This window comes from Cebidichthys violaceus, unplaced genomic scaffold (genome assembly GCF_023349555.1).
Source record: "Cebidichthys violaceus isolate CVI_PGR_0920_01 unplaced genomic scaffold, fCebVio1.0.p SCAF_24, whole genome shotgun sequence".
In the NCBI taxonomy this organism is placed as follows: Eukaryota; Metazoa; Chordata; class Actinopteri; order Perciformes; family Stichaeidae; genus Cebidichthys; species Cebidichthys violaceus.
The window spans coordinates 8,494,029-8,516,619 of NW_027176417.1; the positions used below are offsets into that span (position 1 = coordinate 8,494,029).

Here is a 22,591-nt window from a genome sequence, read left to right on the forward strand (position 1 = left end):
ATTTGTATAAATAAGATGAATAATAAATAAGTAAGTAAGTTCAACACATATAAATACTAATAAAATAAATAAATGAAAATAAATAAAATATAATGAATTATAATAAAAACAGTAATAATAGAAAAGCAAAAATAAGTCCAAACTGTATTTATTAATAGTAAGAGGAGCTTATAAAACACTTCTGAACAGAAACTGATCTTTTGAACTCCCGTCTCGTCCTCAGCTAAAGCCGCTCACACCAGGACGCCCGCCGCCGCCTCCTCTCCGGTTTCCCTCCAGCGCTCTCGCAGCGACGTGGACGTCAACGCGGCGGCCTCCGCCACCGCCCGCACCAGGATGCCCGCCGCGCCCTCCGCCCCGCAGTCGCCGTGCTCGCCCTTCGGCTCGGCCTCGGCCCTCCCGCCCGGATCCTACGCCTCACTGGGTAACGCCGGAGACACCGCGCGGAGGGTTTCTACCGCGCGTCTGTTGTCGTAATACTCTCTGTGGCCACAAGAGGCTGAATTCATGCACTCCGCACACAAACAGCACTCAGTATGTGAGGCTTGCGTTTAAATGCATGCAAACTTTGATGCTTTAACGCCTGTTCTTCAGCCTCTTGTGGTGGAAATGAGTATTACACAACAAACACCGTTGTTTCTTCTGCGTCTTCAGGTCGAGTTCGAACCAGAAGAACGAGTTCAGGAAACGGCCCGTCGGTGACGGACAGCCGGGGGAGGAGTCGAGGGAAGGTGGCGTCTCAGTCTCAACGTGAGCGGCTTCTCTCCTCACTGTGACGTCTGTGACCAGATACGTGTGGTCCAAACCGCTCTCAACGCACTTCTTCTGTGTTCCAGCCGGCAGTCGGTCCGGCTCTCCCGGCCGGCTCCTGAGCTCCGGCTACGGTCGGATCCCGAGGCCGACCGTCGGCGCCGCCGGCGTCACCGACGCCCGACCCCGAGGTCACCGCAGCCACGGCTGCAGCCGAGAGACCAGCCCCTCCAGATCAGCCACGGGTGAGTTGGACCGGATATACCGTCGCACCGGTCTGTGAGGAGAAGAAGTGCAGAGGAGACCAAACCTTTAGGAGCTTTGTGAACAAAACATAGTTAAGGTTTGGTCTGGATGAGCAGCTTCCACACTGTTTATTCACTCAACATGTCGATTCAAAACAGAATATCATTCAATTTAAAGCTTCCTTTTCCTGACGGAAGCGTTCGTCACGCATGGTGTGTTCAAGGACGGTCGGAAACATGAGAACGTGACGATAGTGAGGGTTTCTACAGGCTGTGATGAACGGTCTCACCTCCTCCTCCCTCTGACTCTGTACCTGCAGCCGTCTGACTCTCCCTTCTCTCCCGCTGCACTAACTCTCTCTGCAGAGCTTCAGGTGTGTCGGTGTCTGGCTGTCTGTGCTGCAAGCTAATCTCTCCCCCCGCGCTGCTGTCTGTCTCTCTGTCTGTCTGTCTGTCTGTCTCTCTGTCCCTCTGTCTGTCTCTCTGTCTCTCTGCCGTGCTCCTCTAGCCCGGAGCCGGATCCCCCGGCCCAGCATGAGTCAGGGCTGCAGCCGCGAAACCAGTCGCGAGAGCAGCCGTGACACCAGCCCGGCCAGGGGTTTCTCCCCCCTGGGTGAGTACTGAAGACGCCCCCTCCCCCTAAAACAATCGCCTCCCTTCTCTCTCTGTGTGTTTCCTTCCTGATTCTCTGCATGCTCTGTACTTAAATGTCCACATTCTAATCCTAGAGCCTCCCGTTGTTTCTGCAGTGTTGTTATCTGTGACTTTACGTCCTCCTGCAGCGACGCGGCGTCACTCCCGCTCCACCAGCGCCCTGTCCTCTGCAGAGTGCTACTCAGGTGACTCCCTCAGTCAAACAGCTCCTTTACTGTCGTGTAGGACCTCCGTCCTGAGCCCAGTCCTGAGCCTCCTCCTCTGAGGGGGAATCGGACTCGTGATTTCTTTCAAAGAACGCTGATTCACTCCACTGTGTTTGTCTCACGCTCTCAGGACTGGACTCTGTGTAGCAGCTTTCTTTGGGTTGGGTCTGACGTCGTCTCCTAAAACACCTGAGAAATAGTTTTCAAGACCCAAACCCAACCTAAAGAATGCGGCGAAGACGCTCCTACTCCTCCGTCTCGTTAGATCTGATTCTTCCCGACCGCTCTGTGTCTGTTCTGCTCAAACCAACGCTCTCCTCCCGTCGTCTCTTTGTCAGACCGGCTGTCCCATCAGGCTCGGATCTCGGCCTCCGTCAACGCCATGAAGGTCCTCAACACCGGCACCGACGTGGAGGCCGCCGTCGCCGACGCTCTGGTAGGACATGTGTGTTAATATAAAGCTGCACGTCGTCAGCATATCTTCATGTGTCTGTGGATGAAGCTGGTCCTAAAGCTGCTCACAGACAGCTTCAGTCTGTGATATTCTGCTGTAAATAAGAGGTGCAGTGACTCCCTCTGTCCTCTTTCCTCCTGGACCTTTACGTTTCAGCTCTTAGGAGACTCGAGGAGTAAGGTACAAATACCAGTTGAGCTTTTCCGTCTGTGCATGCAGAGCATGAATCCGTCCGTTGCTTTAGCTGTTCTAACATTCGTTGAGAGGTGAAGAAGCGGCATGGAGCGACCGGTGCACGTCTGCGTAGCTGCATGCTAGACCTCCTCGCGGCGTCCAGAGCCGTCTTTAAACCCTCCTCTGTCCTCAGCGGTGGCCGGCGAGGCGGCGCTTCGAGTCTCCGGGAATGTTCTCGGACGACGACGCCAACAGCGACGCCTCCAGCGCCTGCTCCGAGCGCTCCTACGGCTCGCGCAACGGCGGCGCCGCGCCGCACTACCTGCGCCAGACGGAGGACGTGGCCGAGGTGCTGAACCACTGCGCCAGCGCCAACTGGTCCGAGAGGAAGGAGGGGCTGCTGGGCCTGCAGAACCTGCTGAAGAGCCAGAGGATGCTCAGGTGAGGGTTGAGTTCATCCCTCACAACAATGACTCCATTCTCTTGATGAAATAGTTTAAACTACCCAGAATGCAGCCGCTACAGATCTGCTTTGTGACGAGGCTGCTGCTTGTTTTCAGTCGCGTGGAGCTGAAGAGGCTCTGTGAGATCTTCACCCGGATGTTTGCAGACCCTCACAGCAAGGTGAGAGCTGCTCCTGGTGTTCCTCCTGGACATGAAGCCAGGACTAACTGCAGCACGGACTAACTGCGTGTGTCCTTTCTGTTGCATGTGTGCTCGCTGCTGTGGACTGTAACAACCACCAGAGAGTAAGTGTTCCTCCACAGTCTGCAGCGCCGTGTGTGTGAGAACCCTAACCCTTCATCCCTCGTCCTCCTCCCTCAGGTCTTCAGCATGTTCCTGGAGACCCTGGTGGACTTCGTCACGCTGCACAGGGACGACCTGCAGGACTGGCTCTTCGTCCTGCTCACCCAGCTGCTGAAGAAGATGGGGGCCGACCTGCTGGGCTCCGTCCAGGCCAAAGTCCAGAAGGCCCTGGACGTCACCAGGTGGGCGGCTCGGTCCGCGTTTCTCTGATCCGGTGTCGCGCGACGGTCTCGGAGGAATCCGTCGCTGAGGAGCGGTTACTGAAAGCTCAACCTTCTCCGTCCGCAGAGAGTCGTTCCCGTACGAGCAGCAGTTCAACATCCTGATGCGCTTCGTGGTGGATCAGACGCAGACGCCCAACCTGAAGGTGAAGGTGGCCATCCTGCGCTACATCGAGGCGCTGGCCCGCCAGATGGACCCGGCCGACTTCGTGAACTCCAGCGAGACGCGCCTCGCCGTCTCCCGCGTCATCACCTGGACCACGGAGCCCAAGAGCTCCGACGTCCGCAAGGTGGGAGGCCGACTCTGTTCTCTCTCTCTTTTCACTTCCTTTGTTTTGTTTTCACATCTTGATTTTGTTTTCTTCCAAATCGCCGTTTCTCGTTCCACCGCGCCCCCCCCCCCCCCCCCAGACCCTTCATAACTGGGCAGGGGAGGATTTGTCGGGCCGGGTCGGCACCGTGGCCTCTCTGCCTGGGGAGGGCAACCTGGAGGAGAGGTGCAAGCAGGTAGAATCTCCAAACATCATCAACCAGCATGACAGCAGTTTAACCGCCTCTAACCACCAGCAGGGGGCAGCAGTCTGCACTAACCAAGTCCAGTTCTGGTTCCACTGGACTCTGAAACGGGTCTCTGCATGAGGAGCGCTAACTGTGATCAACTAAACTGTTCCAGCAAGTTCTGCATGAGCTGTTTGTGTCTTTGAAACACGTGAAGAAGAAGAAGAAGAAGAAGAAGAAGAAGAAGAAGAAGAAGAAGAAGAAGAAGCGTCTGTTTCCTGTTTTCTTCACGTTTTACTTTACTCTCACTCTTACCTTCAAGTTCTCTTCTTCTTGCTTCATGCATTGTCTTAGAGTGAGTCAGATCAGAGCCTCGTCATGGGGATTTCATTAATGTGTGTGTGTGTGTGTGTGTGTGTGTGTGTGTGTGTGTGTGTGTGTGTGTGTGTGCAGGCGGCCCAGGTGGTGCTCATCGCCCTGTTTGAGCTGAACACGCCGGAGTTCACCATGCTGCTGGGCGCTCTGCCCAAAACCTTCCAGGACGGGACCACCAAGCTGCTGCACAACCACCTGAGGAACGCCAGCGCCAACAGCGGCATCAGCATGGTGACGCACACACACACACACACACACACACACACACACACACACACACACACACACACACACACAGTTTATTACCGCTGTAGCCTCAGAGAATATATTCACGTTTGATCAACTTGCAGTGCTTGTCTTTGACCTGTAGGCGTCTCTCAGTAACGCGGCCGGTCGGACTCCTCCTCGGCCGCCCAGCAGCCGCAGCAGCCCGCTGACCTCCCCCACCAACACCTCCCATGGGGGGCTTTCTCCCAGGTAGTCCTGGTGCTGACACACCTGTGTGACGAGCTCAGGGCACCACAGACACACTTTGTACCGGTTTCACTTTCAGGAATACTCAAATGTAGCTAAAACAACAATAAAGTGGTTTATCAGAATCATACTGCTTCTCCTCTGAGAGCAGATCTCCTCCTCCTTTCTCACTCTCCTCCTCTTCCTCCTCTCCCTCCTCTTCCTCCTCTTCCTCCCCGGCTGGTTGCAGTCGGCTGTGGGGTTGGAGCGCAGACGGGCTCTCCAAGTTCCCTCTTCCTCCTCTTCCACCTCTTCCTCCTCTTCCTCCTCTTCCTCCACCCAACGCCCACTCCTCCCTCAAGGCAGGGAGGCCAGCTTACTCGCCCAGGTAACCCCACCCCCTCTTTTCTTCCTCCTCCTCCTCCTCCTCCTCCTCCTCCTTCTTCTTCTCCTCCTCCTCCTCTGCGGTTGCAGGACGACCCTCTCTACCCAATGAGCCTCATCTTCCACCCCCCCACACTCTCACCATCATCTCAACCTGTCCTCCTCTGTCCATTCGTTCGGTTTCTCTTTTGAATGACAGATGAAGACGTTTGGTCCAAAGTGTCCTCCATCCTTCCTCACAGGTTTAAGGTGGAGCTGTAGTGGATCCTCTGACGATGAACTCTTGTCCCTGCAGCATGCTGGAGTACGACAGTGAGAACTTGAACCAGGAGGAGATCTACAGCTCCCTCCGCGGCGTCACCGAGGCCATCCAGAACTTCAGCTACCGCAGCCAGGAGGACCCGACGGAGCCGCTGAGGAGGGACGGCAAGGTGAGGGAGGAAGGAAGGAAGGAAGACGTTGAACCGATCATGCAGATGTCTTCTGACTGGTCCTAGTCGTTTCAGTGTTCGCTCTGTGGCTCTGGTTCAGATGAACCATAGAGTCTCTGCAGCAGATGTTGGTACGACCGCGTCGTTCGTTTTCAGCTGAACTTGTCGTTTCCTCAGTGTGGCGTCGGGGCGTCCTCGGACTCCGACGCGCTCGGACGTCCGGCTCTGGACAACAAGACGTCGCTGCTCAACACGCCGTCGCCGCGCTCCTTTTCCGGGCCGCGCTACCGAGACTACAACCCGTACAACTACACGGACGACAAGGAGGCGCTGTACGAGGACGCCGCGGAGACGCAGAGAGACGGTGACCGGCTCCTCCTCTTCTCTCAGGGTTCAGTTTGTCGGGTTTCCTCTTTCAAACTGGTTTTATTTTTGCAGGCAGCCGACAAGAATGTGTGGAGAACAAGATGGTGAACGCCAAGAGCTTCCCAGGTGAAGAAGAACTAGAACTAGAAGAACCAGAAAAGTCTGTTTATCCTCCTCCTCCTCCCCCTATTCCTCTTCCTCCTCTTCCTCCTCCTCCTCCTCCTCCTCCTCCTCTCTGCAGTAAAGTCTGTTTCTCTGGTTTCTTAAATCCTGACCCTCACCTCCTCCTCTTCCTCCTCCTTCTCTTCTTCCTCCTCCTTTTCCTCCTCCACCTCCTCCTCTTCTTCCTCCTCCACCTCCTCCTCCTCCTCCTAGTCCTTCTCCTCCTCCTCCTCCTTGTCTTCCTCCTCCTCCTCCTCCTCTCTGCAGTAAAGTCTGTTTCTCTGGTTTCTTAAATCCTGACCCTCACCTCCTCCTCCTCCTCCTCCAGTGAGCCCCGTTGAGCAGCTGCAGCTGGTGGGCGAGCTGCTGAAGGAGCTCTCTCTCCAGGACCCCGAGGAGCGCCGGGGAACCCTCCTGGAGCTGCTGAAGGTGGCCCGAGAGGACGTCCCGGTGGTTTGGGAGGAGCACTTCAAGACCATGCTGCTGCTGCTGCTGGAGATGCTGGGAGACAAAGACGTGAGGACAGGAAACCTCCTCCGGGTGTCTCATCAATACTGTGAGACTCCTTCTGAACTGACTCCTCCCCCCTCTCTCTCTCTCAGCACACCATCCGGGCGCTGGCCCTGCGAGTCCTGAAGGAGATCCTGAGGAACCAGCCGGCCCGCTTCAAGAACTACGCCGAGCTCACCGTCATGAAGACGCTGGAGGCCCACAAGGACTCTCACAAGGAGGTGAGGAGGTCTGAGCCACGAGCTCAGGCCGTTGTACAGAGGAAACCTGACGATAGGAGGTGTAGTTTTGGGGGATTGTTTAAAGAAACCTCTCGCTGCAGGTGGTGCGCGCGGCGGAGGAGGCGGCCTCCACGCTGGCGGCCTCCATCCACCCGGAGCAGTGCATCAAGGTCCTCTGTCCCATCGTGCAGACGGCCGACTACCCCATCAACCTGGCCGCCATCAAGATGCAGACGAGGGCCATCGAACGCATCGCCAAGGAGCCGCTGCACCAGCTGCTGTCTGACATCGTACCCGGACTCCTGCAGGTGAGACCCCGGCGCCGTCTTTGCGGGAACCTCCTTTTTAGAACCGGAGAGGGAGAGAGAGCGCGTTTCACTCGACGCCGTCTTTGCTTGTTGCAGGGCTACGACAACACGGAGAGCAGCGTGAGGAAGGCCAGCGTCTTCTGCCTGGTGGCCGTCTACTCGGTGATCGGGGAGGAGCTGAAGCCCTACCTGGCTCAGCTGACCGGCAGCAAGGTACGCTCGCCTCCTCTGACGAAGCTAACGAAGCTAACGAAGCTAACGAAGCCAGCGCTAGGCTATCAAGGAACAGACGTGTTCTGCTTCTCTCTACTTCTACTCATGCTGGTCCTGTTTCCACAGAGGAGCAGGACTTTAGTTTACAGTAAAGACCACAGGGAGTAAAACGTGACTGACTCTGTTTCCTCCTGCAGATGAAGCTGCTCAACCTCTACATCAAGAGAGCTCAGACCTCCACCAGCAACAGCAGCAGCTCCTCCGACATCTCCTCCTACTAACTCGTCCTCGGTCTTCAGGAGGAGACCTGATTGCCGCCATCTTGTTTCCTCCTCCGTCTCTCGAGCCTTAAAACCTAAGTCTTCCGTCTTCCGTCCGTCTGGTTTCTACCATCGGTGATGGTAGAAACCCTTCACCTGGTCCTGAATCAGGTTCCTGAACCAGGTCTCTGAACCAGGTTCCTGAACCAGGTTCCTGAGCGTTAGCGTAGCATCCGGACCCTGTGAGTCTGAAGTGGAGCAGGAGGAACGCCGTCAGCATCTTAATGGTCTGTAGTCTTTGGTCTTGCTTCAGACCTTCAGACCTTCAGACCTTGTCGTGTATTGAATGTAGTCCTCCTGAAGCTCTTCAAGGAGCAGAAGAGTTCCGTGTTCTTTAAAGAACGTTCTTCTGTTTGACACCAATCGCTTCACTTCCTGTTTAATCATCTAAACCAAACATCTACGCTCATAACACACAAACTATTTTAAATTAGTATCATTTTAGATTAACTCATTCTAATGAAATATCTGAATAAAACCTCTTTTTATTATTTATTATGTATGTTTTATAAGTTTCATTCATTAATATAATTACTCAAATTGCAATAAGTAATATTGATTATGTTTAATTTAATAGTTTAAAGCTGACTTTTATTCACATTTATGATTTTTAATGGGACCAAACCCACGGCTGTTAAACCATCGAGATGTTTTTATGTAGAGAAAAGTAGATATTAAGTAAGTAAAACATCAACTCTTAAATTTAGATTCATTTGATTTAGATGGAAATGAAACTGATGAGCGTTACATCTTTATTTATATATTTAAAATCAATAACAAGAAGGTGGTTTTTAGAGGAGGTGGAGCTAAAACGTACTGCTTTCCTTCTAAATACTGTGGTATAAATACACAACTATGTGTTTTATTACACTTCAAACGTCCACTGAAGAGAAGAGGAGGAGCTCTTTGCTCCTAAAACTGAATGTCGACCTTTGAAAATGTGAAATATTTGACTTTAAATCTGACAATCTGAATATTAAACGTGAAGGAAAAACGATCTTTAGCAATAAAGTTCAGGTGGAACACTGTAACCTAAACGCTGTGTTCAAGTACACTCGTGTTTTATAGACCATGAACTTACTGCTGCTTATGAAAACACTAAACACGCCTCTTTGAGCTCCTCTGGTGCTGACTCCACCCATCTGGCGCACGAGGGCGGCTCAAACGAACGCCCCAGAGGAGCTTTATTGTGGAGGGGTTAAAGATTAATACCACTCTCTGTTTCTCTTATTTTATTTAATAATCTGTTTTTAATGTTTAAATTTATCTTCAGGTTTGTCTGACCAAACGGTGCGTTCACTTGCTCCTCGGATAATCCTGTTCTCAAGAGTTTGTTCAGACTTCCGGGTCTCATTTGTCCCATTATTCCGACGCCACCTGAACGCAGCGCGACGGTCGCGAGTTTAAAACATTTAAAATGTTTCTACTGGAAACTGAACTAAAAGTTTAGTTATGAACGCTACGGATGAGACCAACGAGGCTAAGCTAAGCTAAGCTAAGCTAAGCTAAGCTAAGCGGCTTCATGTTCACAGTCGAGTCCCTGAAGACGTCCAGGCCTTATTCCTCCTCTTCAGACTGTTAAACGTACTTTTTATTTATCCACTGAATGTACCAGTAGATCCCTTTACTCTTTTGTACAAGTACAACAAGTACAACTTCTAAAAGAAATACTCCGCATGAAACGAAGTCACTTTGACCAAAGCAAGATGTTCTGTTTTCTCCTGACTGTGTGCCTCACCTGAACTCACCGCTGCTTCACTAATGAGCTGTAAATATGCGCTGCATGGCTCCTCCCACTATTATTATTATTATTATTAGTTTATTTCACACTACAATATATTTATGTTTTACTGTGTGTATATATATATATATTTACATGTTTAGACAACTTGAAATAAAGCGTCAGACTTCTATCTTCTTGTTTGTCTTCATTTGTTTTAATTATATCTTTTATTTATTATATTTTACACATATTAAGAATATATTTATAATATAATATATGAGAATATAATTATATAAGAATATAATTATAATATATAAGAATATAATTATAATATATGAGAATATAATTGTAATATATAAGAATATAATTACAATATATAAGAATATAATTATAATATATGAGAATATAATTGTAATATATAAGAATACAATTGTAATATATAAGAATACAATTATAATATATAAGAATATAATTACAATATATAAGAATATAATTATAATATATAAGAATATAATTGTAATATATAAGAATACAATTGTAATATATAAGAATACAATTATAATATATAAGAATATAATTACAATATATAAGAATACAATTATAATATATAAGAATATAATTGTAATATATAAGAATACAATTGTACTATATAAGAATACAATTGTAATATATAAGAATATAATTACAATATATAAGAATATAATTACAATATATAAGAATACAATTATAATATATAAGAATATAATTATAATATATAAGACTATAATTGTAATATATAAGAATATAATTACAATATATAAGAATACAATTATAATATATCATATAATATAATTTGATTACATTACATTCTCTACATGTTAATATAAATACATTTGTAATATTTTATTTTATTTTTTGTGGTATTTTGTCAGTGCTGGAAAAATACTAAATACATTTACTTCAGTACAATTTGGAGGTATTTGTACCTTCTAGTTTGTGTTTTTACTTCACGACACCTCAGAGGTACTTATTGTACTTTTTACTGTACTACACCTCAGAAACATAATACTAATAAAACTACTAATAATACTCCGTGCAGGATAAGTACTTCGAAGTACACATTGCTGTGGTATTTTAATAAAGATCAGAGTACTTGTTCTCAGTTGTCAGTGGAGCTTCTCGTAAACTACACACTTGAACTACACTTCCCAGGAGCCCTTGCGTGTAGAAGCCGCGGGTGTTCCGTGGAGTGATTAGTAACACCTGGTCCACCACGAGGAGGTTGAGACTGAAACACGCGCTTCCTCCTGTAATACACGGTGAGTTTATCCTTATCTGTTCTTTACGGGGTTTAATATTCAATAGTTCATCTTTAACGTCTTTAAAAATTAAACTAAAATCTGAAAATATAAAGTTAACCGCCACCAGGTGTCGCTCTCCGCTCCGCGTCTCCGGTACTTTAGACTTCATGTCGTTAATCTCTTCTTTCTGTTGAATGGAGACACGCTGCTGCCGCGGGAATCAAACCTGTGACTGTTTGTTCTGTTACAGGACGAGGACTTCATGGAGCTCAGGACGAGGACTTCATGGAGCTCAGGACGAGGACTTCATGGAGCTCAGGACGAGGTCTTCATCAGGACGAGGACTTCATGGAGCTCAGGACGAGGTCTTCATCAGGACGAGGACTTCATGGAGCTCAGGACGAGGTCTTCATCAGGACGAGGACTTCATGGAGCTCAGGACGAGGTCTTCATCAGGACGAGGACTTCATGGAGCTCAGGACGAGGACTCAGTTCATCATGAACAGTAAGACTTTAACTTTATTAAGAAAGGTTCTCTAGATATTTATATTCAACTCAGAACCACTGAGAAGTCTGAATAATCAACATATAAACTAATAAGTTCATCTGTAGAAAGATTCAACACGTCAGTTTATTAAGTACAGCGAGTCCTAGTAACACTAACACTAGTCCTATAAGGAGACAAGGAGACACTCTGGTGACTGTGAGGAGACAAGGAGACACTGGTGACTGTGAGGAGACAAGGAGACACTGGTGACTGTGAGGAGACAAGGAGACACTCTGGTGACTATAAGGAGACAAGGAGACACTCAGGTGACTGTGAGGAAACAAGGAGACACTCAGGTGATTATAAGGAGACACTCAGGTGACTGTGAGGAGACAAGGAGACACTCAGGTGACTGTATGAAGACTCAGGTGACTGTGAGGAGACAAGGAGACACTCCGGTTATTATAAGGAGACACTCAGGTGACTATAAGGAGACAAGGAGACACTCAGGTGACTGTATGAAGACTCAGGTGACTATAAGAAGACAAGGAGACACTCAGGTGACTGTGAGGAGACAAGGAGACACTCAGGTGACTGTAAGGAGACTCAGGTGAGTACGTCTCTGCTGATTGGACCTCGTTGGTGTTAAATCTCGTCCGCTTTGAATAATTAAATGTTGGAATGCGTCCCCGGGTCACTGGCTCCTAACGGGGCGTTTGATTCGAGGGGCGGGGCGGGGCGGTGTCAGACCTTGAGTCGTCTCTCAGCGGTGGTCTCAGCCTCATCAGCATGCACACGCTGTTAAAAGTTAATTTGATTAAAGCTGCTCCTGTTTAAACCCCCCCCCCCCCGGCTGGGAGTGGCAGGGGGGTCGGGAGGTTGTGTAAATGAAAGAGAGCGACTTCATTGAGAGATGACTGGCCCATAAATCATCGGCCGTTTTCTATAAATCACGGCAGATGGCAGGGCAGCGAGCCGGGGGCTCGTGGGAGCTGGCTGCGTGCCCCTGTGCATGATGGGAAAAAGGGGGGGGGGGGGGGGGGGTTAAAGCCTTTGGCAGGAAGTGCCGAGGGTCAGTTCCAGGTTTTTAGGAGGAGGAGGAGGAGGAGGAGGAGGAGGAGGAGGAGGAGGAGGACGACTCACCTGATGAGACCTAGACCTGGACCCTGGAGGTCCACGACCCCCCCCCCCCCCCCTCTCAGCTGTCCGCTCACAGCCTCATTATTATTCATGATTATTTAACAGAAGCGTCATAAGGACACTATTTAATACAAATAAACAAAATAATACAAATAATTAAGATACAATAAATCATATTTAATACAAATAAACTAAATAATACCAATAATTAAGATACAATAAATCATATTTAGAATAAATAATATGTAGAATAAATAATATTTTATAAAAATAAATAACATACTCCATTAAAACCTGTAGTACTTGTGAAAAGGACGTGTGTGTGTGTGTGTGTGTGTGTGTGTGTGTGTGCGCGCGCGCGCGGGACAGTTAGTCTCACATCGTGTGGACGTAGGTCCATTAGTCTCCAGCAGAGGGAGCTTCAGAGCTGCAGTGAGACACAACGTCCTCTTGATGGACAGGAAGTCAGTTTAAACAGGTCCTCCAGGGGGCACTCTCTTCTTCTTCTTCTTCTTCCCTTCTCTTTTCTTCTTCTCTCCTCTCTTTCTTCTTCTTCTTTTTCTTCTTCTTCTTCTTCTTCTTCATCAGAGGAACATTTTCTCTGGGTTTAGATGATGACATTTGTTGCTCATCTCTTCTGGATCATTTTAGTCCCCAGTAAAGGGTCACTTACTGTGACTTCCTGTCTAACTAATGTTAAACTTAATGACGGTTGAGAGCATGATTGATCTGTTTTTGATGTAAAATAAAAAGTGACTCATGATTCCTCTTCAGTGGATTAAATCTCATTAAATCAGTTTAGTTAGTTTCTCTCTTTGTGTTCAGAGACTGTTAAAATAACTCACCATGCAGACAGAATACAGATCAATAAACATCTGTAACATAATACACATCTGTAACATAATAAACACATGTAACATAATAAACATCTGTATCATAATAAACATCTGTAACATAATAAACATCTGTAACATAATACACATCTGTAACATAATAAACACATGTAACATAATAAACACATGTAACATAATAAACATCTGTAACATAATAAACACCTGTAACATAATAAACACATGTAACATAATAAACATCTGTAACATAATAAACACCTGTAACATAATAAACACATGTAACATAATAAACACCTGTAACATAATAAACACATGTAACATAATAAACACATGTAACATAATAAACATCTGTAACATAATAAACACATGTAACATAATAAACATCTGTAACATAATAAACACATGTAACATAATAAACATCTGTATCATAATAAACACATGTAACATAATAAACATCTGTATCATAATAAACATCTGTAACATAATAAACACATGTAACATAATAAACATCTGTATCATAATAAACATCTGTAACATAATAAACATCTGTATCATAATAAACATCTGTATCATAATAAACATCTGTAACATAATAAACACATGTAACATAATAAACATCTGTATCATAATAAACACATGTAACATAATAAACATCTGTATCATAATAAACATCTGTAACATAATAAACATCTGTAACATAATAAACATCTGTAACATAATAAACATCTGTAACATAATAAACACATGTAACATAATAAACACATGTAACATAATAAACATCTGTAACATAATAAACATCTGTAACATAATAAACACATGTAACATAATAAACACATGTAACATAATAACATCTGTAGCATAATAAACATCTGTAACATAATAAACACATGTAACATAATAAACATCTGTAACATAATAAACACATGTAACATAATAAACATCTGTAACATAATAAACACATGTAACATAAACATCTGTAACATAATAAACATCTGTAACATAAACACATGTAACATAATAAACATCTGTATCATAATAAACATCTGTAACATAATAAACATCTGTAACATAATACACATCTGTAACATAATAAACACATGTAACATAATAAACATCTGTAACATAATAAACATCTGTAACATAATAAACACATGTAACATAATAAACACATGTAACATAAACATCTGTAACATAATAAACATCTGTAACATAATAAACATCTGTAACATAATACACATCTGTAACATAATAAACACATGTAACATAATAAACATCTGTAACATAATAAACATCTGTAACATAATAAACACATGTAACATAATAAACACATGTAACATAAACATCTGTAACATAATAAACATCTGTAACAGGCTCCATCGTGGACCCTTTAGTTATTGTAACAGTTGTAAGAATGTAAATAGATTTTTTTAACTAAATAAATAATTTGTTTTAATTCCACTTAAACTTCTTCTCATCGTTCAACCAAACATGAAGTTATGAAGTCCTTCTCTCTCTGGTAATAGTTTTATTTATTATTATAAAGCATCTGTAAACAAAGAGTCAACTATTCCTTTAATCTCATATCAGTCTGTTTTTAAATATATGAATAGAATATATTCTGTATCATGAAATATTCCATCTTTTGCACCTTTTTTATCCAAAACGTTCTTCTGTCTTTTAATCTTTAAGTGTTCTAGTTCTAGAGAACACAAGGTGAGCTCTTCCTATTCCAGAGCTTTCAGCTGCTGCTGCACGGTCTTCTTCAACATTCATATATATATATCTATATATATAGATATATATATTAAATATATATATATAGATATATATATATTAAATATATATATATAGATATATATATTAAATATATATTTTAATGTGACTGTTTTCCAGTCAAACTGCTTTTTAAAGGAAGATGTTCTTCAGTAAACTGCACTGAGATATAAATTCATGTGAACGAGGACTTTCAGTTGCACAAAAAAAAATCCTCGTTGCCCAAATATTTGCCGTCATGGAAGATAATAACGACGTCTAGATTAAAGCTAAATTATTCATAAATATGTAAATCTTTTTATTGGACAGTGGAGAGCTCTTCATGTCCGTCTCCTGTCATGTGACAACGTGTCATCGGGGGGGGGGGGGGGGGGGGCACAGGCATTTTTTCAAGGTCGACTCTGCCTCTAACAAGCCCCCCCCCCCCCCCCCCCCCATGCATCTCTGCAGCCATTAATGCAGATTATGCTCTTGATAATTTAATAACTTCTCCGGCTTGATCCGTCCTTTTTATTACAATTATCATCAGGCGGGGGGGTTACGTTCCATCACCGCAGAAATAAACACCATCGATCATCGTCGGCGTGATTAGCCGGCGACAGGCCGGGCGCCGCTTTGCATAAACGGGCTGGGGGGGGGGGTCTCTGTAAACTTTGGCTCTTAAAGGATGACGTCACGAGGACTCTGAGCCAAGACCTGCACCCGGAGCCCGTTCAGTCCGTCTGTGGAGCCAGAACCAGAACCAAAAGGTTTAGTATATAAAGTTTAAATCAGCGTTGCGTCAACGTCTCGGAGCCCTGCAGCAACTTTCTCCACTCTGATCAGAGAAATCAGCTATTTATGATTCACTTAAAGACGTCTCTGTTTTCACGGGCTGTGAAATAATAATGGAGGAGGAGGAGGAGGAGGAGGAGGAGGGGGGTTAAATATTGAGACACAAACACTCCGGTCTTTGTTCTCCGTCTTTTTAAGCTTTTCCATCTTTGAACTGGCGAGTGAGAGATGAACTCCCCTCCAGGAGAACCTGTTTTCTTTCTGAAAGACCTCAACGGGATTCTCCTCAAAAACCCTCCTCCTCCTCCTCCTCCTCCTCCTCCTCCTCCTCCTGTCCAGGTCTGTTGTGCTGGATCAAAGATGGCGGCCCCTCAGGTTCAGGTTCTTTTATGGCCTCCTGTGTGCAGCGTGGATATTTAAAGCTCAGGCGTTCAAACGTCTTCATCACGTTATTATCTCTTATTAATCTTTTAGAGCAATCGGCACTAAAGATCTTTAAAAAATGAGTATTAGAGTTTGAAAAACCATGTGTTCATTACCTGAAGACTATTTATTGAATTATTTATCGTTTTCCAGATATGAAGCGAGTTTTAGGGAACAAAACGACAGAGAAAAAGAGGTTTGTGTTCAAATAATAACGCAGCAATCAATGCAACGCAGCAATGCAACAATGCAACCAGACAACGCAACGTAGCATCGCAACCAGACAACGCAACGTAGCATCGCAACCAAACATCGCAACGTAGCATCGCAACCAGACAACGCAACGTAGCATCGCAACCAGACAACGCAATGTCACAACCATGAATAAATAATAACCTACCTTAGCGGACGTTCTTACTAAACGTTAAGAAACAAGCAGAACAACGAAACGTAACAAAGAAACATAACTAGCGTAAATATGTAACGGCGTAAAATAACAACTGTAAAAACATAACTAGCGTAAATACAAACACGCGTCTTCAGCAGACTTGTCCTACGTTACGCTACGTTACAGTAAAGAGGACGTTTAGTCTTTGAGCCACACGGGACACGAACACCGGTCTCTTGAGTGAAAGTCTGTGTGACCGTCTTTAGTGGACTTTCTCATCTCTTAAACTCGTTATCATAACTTTTAATAATTATCAATAGTGGCGCAAAGACAAACATCGGCATTCAATTTTCAGAAACAAACTTCTGAGGTACTAATCAGAACCCTGCAGCCATCAGCAGACACCTGGACACGTTCATGGTGTGAATCCTCCGAGAAGGTGGAGGTGGGGTGATGAAGAGGAGGAGGAGGAGGAGGAGGAGAGCGATGGGGGCGGAGTTTTAATGAGGACCTCCATCCTCAAACCTCCGGAGAGCCGAGACCTGAAGGACCCCGCGAGCAGCGAGGCGGCGGCGCTGACCTCCCTCAGCTGAAACCTCCGACACCCCTTCGGCTCGCTCCTCTTCCTCCTCTTCCTCCCGATTCAAGCGTTCAAACTTTAGTTTGAAAGTCTGCTGCAACTTCCTGTTTGAGGAGCAAAAAACGAACTCGGGGAACGAGTACGGAAGCCAAATAATGATGTCAGGAAGGAAAATAAGATTTATAGAAAAAGTTCTTTAGGTTTAAACGTGGATTCAGAGTGTTTATTTCATATATATATATATATATATATATATATATATATATATATATATATATATGTATATAAACACTTCTGCGTCACACGTTGTGACCACCACAAGTGTTTTTTAAAAAGCTCTCAGCGTTTTAATATCACAAAGTCCCTCAAACAGATGGCATGTTGTTGGAAAACAGATGTTATTTTGCATAGGAACATATCATGAATATTCATGCTTCATTAGTTCATGACACCGACGGCCTCGCTGCTGATTGGCCGGCTCTCAACTCATCAACTGCGGACGTTTCTTTAATGTCCAGAAAGGACAAAATGAAAGTATTTAAAATTCATATCAATTAGTTTGATTCATCTATAAAATGTTCTGTTTTATGTTCTGTATTTAAAATATGCAGTTCATAATTACATTTAACACAGAAAAAGCAGGAAATCTTCATATTTTTGCTTGACAAAATTAAAGTGAAGCAAAATGAAATAAGAGAAATCAGCAACATGCTGATAAACTTACTTTAGCGTGTTTTTATATAGTGTAAGTTACAGTAAGAATCTTCTGAACTTCTGTCTGCTGGACCTCAAACGCTTTAAAAACCGCTCTCCCATCGTTGCCGGTCCCTTCCTGGTCTCGGGTCAGGGTGTCGCTTACCTCGTCCTCGCTCCATTAAACATTCAAGGCTCAGCGCCGGATGTCTTGTTAAAGGACCAAACCGCTGCTTTTCTTTTTTTTGTCCTTTACGACCCGATTGCGGCATTGACCTCCCGGTTCCTGAGGATGGAGATTATTCAGAGGGCCTTCGTTAATATTAAGCAGCCGGTGACTGGGAGGCTCTCAGCGGCGAGGTGGCCCTATTGAAATGAGAGGAGCCGCGGCTTAATAATACATTTGTCCCTCAGGGGCCACCGTGCAATAAAAATAAAAAAGTGCTTTTCTGGAGCTGAAAAGTATCTTTTAATGTACTTTAATGTACCCAACCTACAACCTTCTCCTAAATCTACCAATACTTTTATTTGTGTAAGTAAACCTAAAAACTAATTGCACCAACTTTACGGTTATTTAGAAAATACGCTATACATGTAACGAGAAACTGTATGTTTCCTGAAATCACAAGTTTATTTTTATAATACGCTACACATGTAACAAACGTAAACTGCATGTTTCCTGTAAACATGGTTTATTTCGAAAATACACTGTGCATGCTAGCTCCACTGTAAGGAGTACATTATTTATTCTGTGTAATACTTTAGTTATTTGTGTATCATGAACTTTGCAGCTTTACGTTTATATGATTCTCCGTTAACGGTGTAGTTTAGTTGAGTCTCCGTTAACGGTGTAGTTTAGTTGAGTCTCCGTTAACGGTGTAGTTTATATGATTCTCCGTTAACGGTGTAGTTTAGTTGAGTCTCCGTTAACGGTGTAGTTTAGTTGAGTCTCCGTTAACGGTGTAGTTTAGTTGAGTCTCCGTTAACGGTGCAGTTTAGTTGAGTCTCCGTTAACGGTGCAGTTTAGTTGAGTCTCCGTTAACGGTGCAGTTTAGTTGAGTCTCCGTTAACGGTGCAGTTTAGTTGAGTCTCCGTTAACGGTGCAGTTTAGTTGAGTCTCCGTTAACGGTGTAGTTTAGTTGATTCTCCGTTAACGGTGTAGTTTAGTTGAGTCTCCGTTAACGGTGCAGTTTAGTTGTGTCTCCGTTAACGGTGCAGTTTAGTTGAGTCTCCGTTAACGGTGCAGTTTAGTTGAGTCTCCGTTAACGGTGTAGTTTAGTTGTGTCTCCGTTAACGGTGCAGTTTAGTTGAGTCTCCGTTAATGGTGTAGTTTAGTTGAGTCTCCGTTAACGGTGCAGTTTAGTTGATTCTCCGTTAACGGTGCAGTTTAGTTGAGTCTCCGTTAACGGTGCAGTTTAGTTGATTCTCCGTTAACGGTGGAGTTTAGTTGATTCTCCGGTAACGGTGGAGTTTAGTTGAGTCTCCGTTAACGGTGTAGTTTATATGATTCTCCGTTAACAATGCAGTTTAGTTGATTCTCCGTTAACGGTGTAGTTTAGTTGAGTCTCCGTTAACGGTGTAGTTTAGTTGATTCTCCGTTAACGGTGTAGTTTAGTTGAGTCTCCGTTAACGGTGTAGTTTAGTTGTGTCTCCGTTAACGGTGCAGTTTAGTTGAGTCTCCGTTAACGGTGCAGTTTAGTTGATTCTCCGTTAACGGTGCAGTTTAGTTGAGTCTCCGTTAAAGGTGTAGTTTAGTTGATTCTCCGTTAACGGTGTAGTTTAGTTGAGTCTCCGTTAACGGTGGAGTTTAGTTGATTCTCCGTTAACGGTGTAGTTTAGTTGATTCTCCGTTAACGGTGGAGTTTAGTTGAGTCTCCGTTAACGGTGCCGTTTAGTTGAGTCTCCGTTAACGGTGCAGTTTAGTTGTGTCTCCGTTAACGGTGCCGTTTAGTTGAGTCTCCGTTAACGGTGTAGTTTAGTTGTGTCTCCGTTAACGGTGTAGTTTAGTTGATTCTCCGGTAACGGTGGAGTTTAGTTGTGTCTCCGTTAACGGTGTAGTTTAGTTGTGTCTCCGTTAACGGTGTAGTTTAGTTGATTCTCCGTTAACGGTGGAGTTTAGTTGAGTCTCCGTTAACGGTGCAGTTTAGTTGTGTCTCCGTTAACGGTGCCGTTTAGTTGAGTCTCCGTTAAAGGTGTAGTTTAGTTGATTCTCTGGTAACGGTGGAGTTTAGTTGATTCTCCGTTAACGGTGTAGTTTAGTTGATTCTCCGTTAACGGTGTAGTTTAGTTGAGTCTCCGTTAACGGTGGAGTTTAGTTGAGTCTCCGGTAACGGTGGAGTTTAGTTGATTCTCTGGTAACGGTGGAGTTTAGTTGAGTCTCCGGTAACGGTGCAGTTTAGTTGAGTCTCCGTTAACGGTGTAGTTTAGTCTTTAGAGTTGATTCTCTGTTAGTTTAGTGTTTAGATGCTTTGGGCTGTTGGTGTTTCTGATGATGGAATCATCTGCAGCCGGAGACAAATGGAGACAGACAGACTCCTTATCTGCCAGATTGACCAGAAGCTTCTGAAATTGATTCCTTAAATGAATATTCAGCTCCAGGAGGCCGAGGCCGAGCTCTGGAGGGGATTTACATATTAGTCTAATAGAAACGAATGACTGCAGAGCGCTATCCATCATCCGCTGTGACACCGGGAGCCGGAGGACGGATTGTTAGACTCTGTCACACTTGTCACATGATGTGTGATAATAACGCCCATAATGCCGAGCGGCGGTAATGTGACGCCGTGTCATCGGAGGCTGCTGGAGGTCAGAGCAGAGAGCCGACGGTCTCCTTCACGTCACACTGAGTCTTGTTGTCACGAACTGTAATGGAGTCGGCCCGGTCGTCACTTTTCATATCGTCAGTGCGACCGCGTCGGCGACTTTGGCGTCTGACCGCACAGAACGCAGAGACAACTTAAAAAAGACATAAGAGGACGGGAACATGTTAGACCTAAAAGAGTGAAAGACTGAAAAATCTTTTTGTTTTTGTGTCGAACTTTCCAAGGTCCAGGATGAACTTTCCCACTCGGTATACTGTGAAATATTCTATATTGTACTAACATGTTTGTGTATGGAATAAGATCAAGCACGTGGGCCTGGAGTTATTACTGCCCTTCAAAGGCTTTATAGGGAGGAGGAGGAGGAGGAGAGCGAAGGGGGCGGAGTTTTTCAAAAAGATTTTGCAACATTGTGCAACAAAGGTCCTGCTTTAGTACTTAATAATATACCTTCTGTCTTCTAGGATGCATTTTCAACTAGAGTATCTGCAAAAATACTGTAACAAATAAAAAATAAAGACTATGTTATGGTGCATTCTAGTGGATGTCTTCACCTGTTTACTGACATACAGGAAGTTGTTTCTCAGAGATTTCTCCTGTAACAAACCTAAAAAAAACCTCAGAGACTTTGACTGAACACTGACGTTTATTGGCTTTATTTTATAAAATCAGAAGAGTGAGCTCTTAGGACAGAAGGTTCAAAGCCCCTTCAAGCTAATTTATGACTTGTGTGTAAATATAATGAACTCCAAAGCCTTTAATGAGGAAAGAGCCTGTGACCAGAATGTCCCTCTAAAACCTGTACTTGCATATATAAGACATGGATTTATTGGCCGAGTCTCTGGTCTCCGCGGTGAAGCAGGATTTCTACAACTCTTATCTCCACCTCTGGTTCGCGGTTGGATTTCACAGCCCGGGGCTGTTTTCCCTCCCACTTCACATCTCTGAGAGAATAAGGAATTCCAGCGGCAAAAGCAATCACGAGCTCCAGATCAAACGTATCCTCGGCTGGATTCCCTGACAGACTAAAATCATTTGTTCCTCTCAGCGCTGCGTTCCTCTCAGCTTGTGTTTTATGTGGTTTCAGCAGCGGCGTCCTCTGGGCCGCTCTGTCAGAGCTAATATTGAAGTACACTGCAGCGGCAGCAGAGTCTCGCCTTTTCCCCTCCTGTTAGCGTCCCGTTTCATCAGGAGGATTTACATTATGTCAGGCCCGCTCTCAGCGGCGAGGTAGGACGAGGTCAGGGGAAGTTATTTCAAAGAGGGCGCGAGGAGCCCTCGGTCCGACGTTTGAGGAAAGTGCGTTGTCTGCAAAGGTTTGCAGGAACGTTGCTTCAAAGACTGAAGTTTTGTTGTTGAATTATTGAAGCGATCAACACTCCTCCTCCTCCTACACGAGCCAACGAAGTGACGGACTGATGAATACTAATAATCACAACCGGCAGCAGGAGAACACTTCAGGTTCAGGTTCATGTTAGCTTCAACGGAGAATGAATTTCATGCACGATTTTCATCAAGTATCGTCTAAAAGCCAACGATGTTCAGTTCACTGTCACGTGTGACAACGAGAAGCAGCAAGTCAATCGTATTAAATGATTACGATTATAGCTTTTCTGTCGTCAGCTAACAAAGTCATCTATCACGATACAGAACATATCTCAATATATATCACGATAGAGCATGTTTTCTTTACTCTTCAGTGAATACAAACCTTTAATTTAAGAACTTTAGTGCATCAATGTTATCAATTTAGACGACGTAATTGCATATCACGATATTTGATTTTATCGTGATATGATCCCATTGAAAGAAGATAAGTGATCCTCTTGAATTATCACCCAGCCATACATTTAATTTCATCGTTGCAGCTTTATTAAAATCTTGTGAATTAGAAAGAAGGAAGACGTT

General features: G+C 44.8%; 1 protein-coding gene across 6 annotated transcripts in view; it reads left to right on the forward strand.

Moving 5' to 3' along the window:
- The window catches only part of LOC137879132 (CLIP-associating protein 1-B-like), a 20,100-nt gene extending 10,435 nt beyond the window's left edge, over nt 1-9,665 (forward strand). Inside the window, exons 19-41 of one of the 6 annotated variants that reach the window (XM_068719720.1) lie at nt 224-424; nt 655-750; nt 837-995; nt 1,504-1,608; nt 1,778-1,834; nt 2,194-2,291; nt 2,466-2,489; nt 2,677-2,924; nt 3,044-3,107; nt 3,309-3,472; nt 3,579-3,801; nt 3,923-4,018; nt 4,463-4,615; nt 4,755-4,861; nt 5,088-5,225; nt 5,517-5,652; nt 5,830-6,016; nt 6,091-6,144; nt 6,509-6,696; nt 6,783-6,911; nt 7,013-7,219; nt 7,316-7,432; nt 7,630-9,665. In XM_068719720.1, coding sequence (XP_068575821.1) covers nt 224-424; nt 655-750; nt 837-995; nt 1,504-1,608; nt 1,778-1,834; nt 2,194-2,291; nt 2,466-2,489; nt 2,677-2,924; nt 3,044-3,107; nt 3,309-3,472; nt 3,579-3,801; nt 3,923-4,018; nt 4,463-4,615; nt 4,755-4,861; nt 5,088-5,225; nt 5,517-5,652; nt 5,830-6,016; nt 6,091-6,144; nt 6,509-6,696; nt 6,783-6,911; nt 7,013-7,219; nt 7,316-7,432; nt 7,630-7,713 — 3,035 coding nt within the window. In that variant the 3' untranslated portion in view covers nt 7,714-9,665. The remainder of the gene's footprint in view (nt 1-223; nt 425-654; nt 751-836; nt 996-1,503; nt 1,609-1,777; nt 1,835-2,193; nt 2,292-2,465; nt 2,490-2,676; nt 2,925-3,043; nt 3,108-3,308; nt 3,473-3,578; nt 3,802-3,922; nt 4,019-4,462; nt 4,616-4,754; nt 4,862-5,087; nt 5,226-5,516; nt 5,653-5,829; nt 6,017-6,090; nt 6,145-6,508; nt 6,697-6,782; nt 6,912-7,012; nt 7,220-7,315; nt 7,433-7,629) is intronic. The other 5 variants (XM_068719722.1, XM_068719721.1, XM_068719724.1 and 2 more) reach the window with 5 other exon arrangements.
- The last annotated feature ends 12,926 nt before the right edge of the window (nt 9,666-22,591 follow it).